The sequence below is a fragment of the Hibiscus syriacus genome, unplaced genomic scaffold, assembly GCF_006381635.1.
Source record: "Hibiscus syriacus cultivar Baekdansim isolate YM2019G1 unplaced genomic scaffold, ASM638163v2 tig00000340_pilon, whole genome shotgun sequence".
Classification (NCBI taxonomy): Eukaryota; Viridiplantae; Streptophyta; class Magnoliopsida; order Malvales; family Malvaceae; genus Hibiscus; species Hibiscus syriacus.
The window spans coordinates 919,721-928,137 of NW_024061783.1; the positions used below are offsets into that span (position 1 = coordinate 919,721).

At 32.7% G+C, this 8,417-nt stretch overlaps 1 protein-coding gene across 2 annotated transcripts; it reads left to right on the forward strand.

Annotated features, from left to right (window-relative positions):
* The first annotated feature begins 1,162 nt into the window (after positions 1-1,162).
* Positions 1,163-5,891, forward strand: LOC120201117 (3beta-hydroxysteroid-dehydrogenase/decarboxylase-like). 2 transcript variants are annotated; one of them, XM_039201794.1, is made up of 13 exons: positions 1,163-1,566; positions 1,649-1,738; positions 1,821-1,954; positions 2,048-2,218; positions 2,313-2,438; positions 2,599-2,678; positions 3,238-3,436; positions 3,798-3,903; positions 4,356-4,530; positions 4,621-4,777; positions 5,232-5,298; positions 5,589-5,738; positions 5,823-5,891. In XM_039201794.1, exons 1-12 carry the CDS (start codon positions 1,335-1,337, stop codon positions 5,732-5,734), a joined length of 1,683 nt encoding a protein of 560 aa, XP_039057725.1. In that variant the 5' UTR covers positions 1,163-1,334; the 3' UTR covers positions 5,735-5,738; positions 5,823-5,891. The 2 variants fall into 2 exon arrangements, with proteins under 2 accessions (XP_039057725.1, XP_039057719.1); XM_039201788.1 differs by lacking the exon at positions 5,823-5,891 and having other exon boundaries at positions 5,589-5,746.
* Positions 5,892-8,417: the final 2,526 nt, after the last annotated feature.

Genomic DNA, 8,417 nt, shown 5'->3' on the forward strand with positions numbered 1-8,417 from the left:
TGTCAATTTTTTTAGAACTTAAATGAAAAAAAATTAAATGGTTTAGATACATATTTTGATATAAAATACTTTAAACACCTTGATAAGAAAAATAACTTTAAATACTTATTTTAACTAAAAAATAATTTAAATACTTAAATAAAAAATATATACTTTAAATAATTATCTATAATATAAGGCTAAAGAGAACTTAAAAATCCATCAATTATCATACAACTACAACGTGGAAGAGGGCAGAGCATGTAGAAGTATAATCGAATCCACGATCAAAATTAGGATGCTCATTGGTCGGGTTGGATTGGGTTTTCGATCAATCTGATCTTATTCAAAAATTATAAACCCTTTATCTGGCTCGAGTTCAATCCATTCTTTTGAGATAAAATTTAAATGTGATTTGATCTTACACGAATTAAAATATTTATAAAAATATTATTTTTATTAAATAAAAATAAAAATTTAATTGAAAAAAATAGTATATATAGGTCTTATTGTAATTATCTCTAAATATATAAAATAAAATTATATCTTTCGGAACAATTTGAAAATTTTTCATCCTAAACTTAAATATGATTTGAACTCGATTTAGTAAAAAAATCCAACCTGATAAGATCGAATTGGGTCCGAATAAGTACAATATCTCGACCAATGATCCACTATAGGGCCCAAACTTTTAGCGGATAATCGTCCATGGAAGAAAGGATAAAATAGAATTGCAATTATTTTGGTAATTTAACTCGAATTTAATGAGTTTTAATCTGAAAAAATGTTATAAAATTAAAAATTATTTTTTAAAATATTTGATCTCGGGTCGAGATAAATTTTGTGGAGGAAAATGTGAGACTAGATTTAAGGTGAAAATAAGGGATGAAATCATAATTTTCTTATATATAGTTAGAGATAATTATTATAATATTTCTCTATATTTTTTCAATTAAGTCCTTATTTACAGAATAAAGTTGAGATTTTTTTATATAAAAGTATGAGCTTTTATCCTAAAGATTAGGTCGAGTTTGAGGTTAGGTGAGAGGTATATTGCTCGAATTTGAGGTATAATTTGATAAATTTAATAATTATTTTATATATTTTGAAAATTTAGTGACTAAAAAGATTATGTGAATATAGCTTAGTGACGTTTAGTGTACTTTATCCAAAATAAAAGATATAAAAGAAATGGGCAGGCCAAGACGCCTAGTGCATCGCATACAGCTCACAAGTTCTCAGTTCACTCTTCTCAAAGTCCAGATCGGCGATCTCTGAAGAAATTTCTGCTCTTTAATTCCCATTTCTTTTGCTCGTCTCATTGTTTTCCAGTTACTGCTGGATTTAGGGGCAAAATGACGGGCGAGGAGAGATGGTGCGTCGTAACCGGCGGCAGAGGCTTCGCCGCTCGTCATTTGGTCGAAATGTTAATCAAATGCGACATGTTCTCTGTTCGAATCGTCGACTTGCCTTCTAAAATTGATCTCGAATCGCACGAGGAGAACGGTCTCCTCGGCGAAGCTTTACGCTCCGGTCGTGCTGACTACGTTTCGGCTGATCTTCGTCACAAAGCTCAAGTACTCAAAGGTATTAAAAAAATATCATTTATTTCCAGTCGATTTATCAATAATAGTCAAATTTAACTCTACTTTTAAAAATTTTAATGTAGCTTTGGAAGGAATGGAGGTTGTCTTCCATATGGCGGCTCCTAATTCGTCGATTAATAATTTTTCGCTTCATCATTCGGTTAATGTTCTAGGTATGATATATATAGTTTTAGTGTTTAGGAATTTATTTGAGATTCTTTTGGTTTACTTTTATTTTGTTACTACAATCTGCAGGTACGAAAAATGTTATTGAGTCTTGCATTCAACTTAAAGTGAAAAGGCTTATTTATACGAGCTCCCCCAGTGTTGTTTTCGATGGGGTTCACGGAATCTTTAATGGGAATGAATCTTTGCCTTATCCAGCTAATGTACTAATTTCAATCTATTTGAATTTCTTTAAGTAGGATTTGACTTGTGTTTTTTATTGCTTCCAAGTTGCAATTGATTCGCTTTTTTCCCAGCATAATGATTCATACTCATCTACAAAAGCCGAGGGAGAGGCACTGGTCATGAAGTCAAATGGGATTGACGGGCTTCTAACTTGTTGCATTCGTCCGAGCAGTATTTTTGGCCCTGGGGATAGGTTGTTGGTTCCATCATTGGTTGCAGCAGCCAGGGCAGGGAAATCCAAGGTGGTTATGTTACTTGTAGTCATTGTTTTCTTCATTATAGTGTATGTCTGTTTGATAATTTGTGGTCTTATTCATTTATGTTTTAAATGATTAGTTCATAATTGGTGATGGCAACAATGTGTACGATTTCACTTATGTCGAAAATGTGGCTCATGCTCATATTTGTGCTGAACAAGCTCTAGCATCTGGAGGAGAAGTTGCAGAAAAAGCTGCCGGTCAGGTACTCTTTTTAACCACCTTCAGATTTTTTTACTGTAATTGCTATCAAATGGAGAGGAGGTTTCAGTGTTTCAAGATATAGTATATTGTCACATAGATTGGTTTAAGTGTTTTGTTGCAAAATTCAATTCCTTGATAGTGGTTATATAATAATTTCGCAGGCATATTTTATAACCAATATGGAGCCAATCAAGTTTTGGGAGTTTGTTTCTCGAATACTTGAAGGTCTTGGCTATCAGAGGTAATCTGAGTTCCAACTTCTTTCTACTCGTTTTTAGTCTTTGTTCTGCTGATTTACTACTGTATTTCCCCCAAACCACATCATAATCTATATTCTTTCTTCTTCCATTTTGATTATATAGATTAGCTTCATTTTTTTAAGTTAATGGGTAACATCATGTTGATGTTGTCTTTTTGTAATAGCAAGTTGCTAGTAACTTTCTTTGAGATCGAGGTTGACAATCCAGGATTCACACTTTTACTGATATTGTTTACTTTTGTCGTGTCTTTCTTTCTCATCCTGCCCTTCAAACCCTACAAATTTTCGGATAAGCCAAAAGACTGCTTATTAGTATATATATTGTTGTTGTGCTATGTGATTATTGGATTTTGCCTTATTTTTTATTTTGAGGTTGTGCACTTAGCACTTTTCGCAGATTATGTGTATTCTTATTATGTTTATGTGCACAATATTAATTTCCAAATCCATTTCCCTTTGGCAAAAATTTAGGAAATAAAAATGATTTTGAAACTGCTAATACCTAGGATATTCCTCCATTCTGGACTGCTGTACTTTTCAGGCCTAAAATAAAGATTCCTGCCATTGTTATAATGCCAGTTGCACATCTCGTGGAGTGGACATATCGGCTATTAGGCCCTTACGGCATGAAGGTTCCACAATTGACACCTTCAAGAGTTAGACTTCTATCTTGCAGCAGATCTTTTGATTGTTCAAAAGCAAAGGATCGGATTGGCTATACACCAATTGTCTCACTTGAGGTTCTATCATGTTTCAGCCCCTCTTCTGTTTAATTGCAGCATTTTTTCCTCTTTAGGTTTAATTACTTTTAAGACTTGGAACTGATAAATTGATGTGTATTGGACAATATACAATAAACTATGTTTAATTGCTACTTGGTTTATCGCAACTTCTAAACCTCCCAGTTAAGTAATTTCCCCAAGGTGGTAGTGGTCCTTGTATTTGACCAGGCTCATTCTTCTACTCTTAAGTTCAGTGTATTGTATCAGCTGCAAATGTGGTTATAAACTGGAAGCATTGGACAACATAGACTTATTAATGCCTTTTATTGCCTGTGCAATATTTGATGGTTTATTTATGACTGATTTAATAATGTTGCAGGATGGTCTACAGAAGACAATTGAGTCGTTCTCACACCTGAGGGCTGAAAGCCAACCCAAGAGAGAAGGGCCATCTAAAGCTTCAGTCTATCTCGGACGGGGAAGGGGTATTTTTTTTCTTCATACTCTTCCTCTGCAACATGGTGCTGCAGCATTGTTCACATTTCTGTCGTTGTATTGCTGCAAGTCTCTATGTCATTTTTCTTCTCTTTTCTTTCTAGTATTTTGGAGGGTCAAAATCTTGTTTTAAGGAGCTAGGATTTAAGACTTAGTATGCGGCTATCCTGTAATCTTGGACCATGAAATAGAATTTAATGAGCCGAAGGCTAAAAGGCAGTTGGGCTAGTGTAGAAAGGGCTGTGTGAATCTCGTAATCAAGCTTTAGATATGTTATTCAACTGGTGCGGTAGTCAGACTGTTACACTGATAATGGTGATATAGTTGACTGTTACACTGATAATGATGATAATCTATGTTATAAATTTATAATGGAATTGATATAATTATTCAGCGCATGTGCATGTTTTACATTACTTAACCCATCTGTGTTTTTTTGCAGTTGCTGACACACTACTTTGGAAGAATAAAAGGCAGACTCTGACAGTGCTATTAGCATCGGTTGCAATTTACTACTACTTCATTGCTTCGGGTGCTACCTTTATCACTGCAGTGTCAAAGCTTCTCTTCTTGTCATTATTTTTCTTGTTCATCCATGGCAGTTTACCGAATAAATTGTATGTATACCAAACTAGGCAAAACAAGCAAAACATCCTAATGTTGGACACAATAACTGCTGAGTATAAATGGTATTTTCTGACGTGCAGATTGGGATATACAGTAGAGAAAATTCCGGCATCAAATTTCCACTTATCAGAAGAGAAATCAAGGAACATTGTTATGTTGATGGTTTCGTCCTGGAATGGTGGTGTTAATGCTTTGAAATCCCTTTGCAAGGGGAAGGATTGGACACTGTTCCTCAAGGTATTATCATTTTTTGGGTTCACTTCTGATTTGTATGCTTTCAAATATGTTAGACGTTTAGTCCCAAGTACCTCCCCGTTTTCTAAACTTAAATACTATAAATTGATTGCACCTCAAGAAAAGCTGTGTAAGACAATGCAACCTTTGGAATTCATCTCTTATGTTGCATGTTTAGATGGTGAATGATTGATCACTAAATTTGGACTGGGTCCTCAATTCTTTGCCTTGAAGATCAGTAAGTAGGTACACAATAGGTTCACTCTGTTAAACACGAGCTCATGCATAAACTACCGACCTTCCTTTTCTCTTCCATATCTCTGCCAGCCATTGGCCTGTGTATGTCTCTATTACTGGACTTAATTTATATGTTCATTGTGAAATTCCAACACTCTTGATGTGAAAAATTATGGTGGCTGTAACCATTTGGCATTACTTTTTCTCTGCAATGAAACAGGTGGTTTTTTCCTTATTGCTTCTTAGCTTCCTTGGAGCCGTATCTTTTCGGACTATTTTTGTCATAGGTTTGCTCTCTCTCTCCCTCTCCCTCTCTCTCTCTCTCTCGCATGCTCACACGAACACACTGGAAAATATACTCTAGGCACCTGCAAATAGGTATCAACGAAAGGTATCTATATCGGTAAACACATAAGAAATATTTATTAGTACTCCAGGCAGCAAACGTTGCCACCTGTCCTTTACATGAAACAACCTGAAATTTCAGTTCTGGACAAAGCATTGCCATAGGCTTATATCCTTCTATAACCTCATTCTTTATGATCACCTCACTGCAACGGAAAGCGTATCGTTGCAGGACTTCCGCTTGCCTTTATAGCTTTCTACGTATACGAGAAAAAGGAGCAAGAAATCGATTCTTTCATTCTAGAAGCTTTCTCGAAGGGGTGCAAATTGAAATCTGGTATTTCCAGGAAAATAGTGGCCTCCAAGAAGAATGACTGATGGCATACTGCACCAGTTATCCTTTAGCATGAAGGTGGGTGGAACTGTGATCAACCATTTCGAGCTCTTTCTTGAGGATTTTATCCATATGGACATGTAACATTGGTACTTGTATTCTAGCCATTTCGGTTTCGGACCATTCATTTCGAGATCCCTTCGTATGTTTAGATTTGGTTCACCTGTATGTATACTGAGGTTTTGTGTTTGATTTGGTGATGAAAAGTAGTGCTTGGATTATGTCCTTTTTTTTACCTAACCAAAATATGTTTCTTTTGGATTGTATGCTGGAGATTAATTAGGAAATAGATGCCTTCCCTGATACATGTGGTTGATGTGGTATGTTTTTTTCATTGTCCTCTCGGTTTTAAGATTTTGGCTTGACTAATTCAAATCAATTCGTGTCGTATATCTAGTTTTACTGGGTGAGTTTCCCGACAGATAATAGTATATACTAAAAGTATCATTCGGATAATTTGGCCAAAGTAGTATATATTAGAAGGTGTCTAAATCAATCAACTTACTATTTAAAAAAACCCAAAATAGATATTATATCATGTAAGGATGATTTTGTTACGCTTGACGAGTATCAATGAATAAATGATGAACATATTAATTTAATTAAAAAATTAAAATTATAAATACTCAACATATAATTATAAACCTAAACATAAAATTATTTAAAATAAAATATTAATTATATTATTTTTTAAAATTTTATTTTTAAATAATAATTAGATCAAATATTAACCCATAAATTATTTCTTTTGCTTTGAAGTCATTACTGCCGCCATTGAATCAAAGCAAGAAAAAAAAATAGAAAATTTTAATTTAAAGGCTAATATTTGATTTAATTATTATTTAAAATAAAATTATAAAATTAATTAATTAATATTTTATTTTAAAAATTTGCTTTTAGATTTTTAACTAATTTGTAATTATACATTAAGTACTTTATAATTTTAGAGTTTTAGAAATTAAATTAATGATACTCATAGTTAGTAGTATTCATCGGTCAAGCGTTATAATCTTCCTATCTTTTAATTATTAGTTCGATTATAAATAAATTACTCTCTTGAAAAAGTTACAATTGTCATTCGATTAAAGCATTGTTATAAACAAAATATTGTCCTTAAAACTAAAAGGGTAAAGTACACAAATGGCCCTCCGACTATCGGTACTATTTTATTAAATTCCTCGATTATTAAAAGTTAAAAAATGATTCTTCAACTATATAATGTTATTTTGTTAAGGCTTTCGGTTATTAAAAGTTATACAATGGTCTGCTAATTATTCATTATGTTCTAAACTCGTCATTTTCCGTTAAAAATTTATCAATTGTCTAAGTTAAATGTGAAAAATAACTACTCGACTATTCATTATCTCCGTGCATTCGATAATGTCGTATACCGGGATGTTCAAGGCGATTTTCGACACGAAGCTGATGAACCCTTTTCTTCTATTGGGATAATGCATGAAATTAATGTTCATTCTTTTCTTCACATCAACAGGAGAAAAAGGAACGGAAAACTATGAACTACGATAAATGAATAAATAAAAAAGAGTCAGATTTCATTTTGACTCCTCTAACAATGAAAAATCTTTATTTTAATCCCTTCCAAATTTATAGAGTTATAATATAATGTAACAATAAAATTACATTTTGACCCCTCTAAATTTCTCAATTTCTCATACGCTTACATTACATTGTGGTTATGCATTAACAGGGGTGGAAATGATCCATGGTTGAATGAATAAGATTGTATTCATGCTCGTTTGTTTCTTTTTAAATATGTTCATATTCGATTCGTGTCCGTTTAAATTTTGAATATTATGTTTGCACTCGTTTATTTACTTTTGAAAATGTTCGCATTCGATTCGTTTAGCGTTCGTAAACATATTCAGCAGTCAACTCTTTCTTTTCACTCTTTTATTTTCCTACCAAAGAAAAAATGGTGAAACTATATCAAGGTTTCACGGTTTGAACTCTAAGATTTATCATGTGTTCAATTTAATCTCCACTTTCATCCATATTTAAAATGTAAAGAAAAAGAAGAATCGTGTAAGCAAACTTATAAACGAGTCGATAAATGAACTTACAAACAAATTAGTAAAGGAGTTTGTTGGCTCAACCACTCGTAAGCCAATACATCCACCTTTTGAACCCCCTTATTGGGAAATTGTCCCTCGAGTCGAGTCGAGTCGATTCTAGCTTCTATTGAATATCTCAAGTATATAACTCTAATTATTTTAATTTAATTTGATTCGAGTCGAGTCGAGCCTGTATATTACATGAATGATAGTGCTAATTGTTATGAAAAGTGAGAACTCAGAAATAGATATGGATGGGGCAATTGTACTTCGACTATAAGGTTCTCTTTTATTCCGTGATATTATTTTATTAAGTTTATTGATTATTAAAAATTATAAAATAATTCTTTGATTATAGAATGTTACTTTATTAAATTCTTCAACTATTAAAAATTATAAAATGCTCACTCGACTATTCATTATGTTTCAAATTCGTCATTTCTTGTTAAAAATTTGACAGTTATCTAAGCTGGAGGTTAACATAGTAACTGAAATATAATAAACGTTTAAAATTCTAAGATCATATTTTTATCATATCATAATCAGTAACTTAACGTTCAACTCAAAATACCTTCGTACGTAAAATTATCTCCTA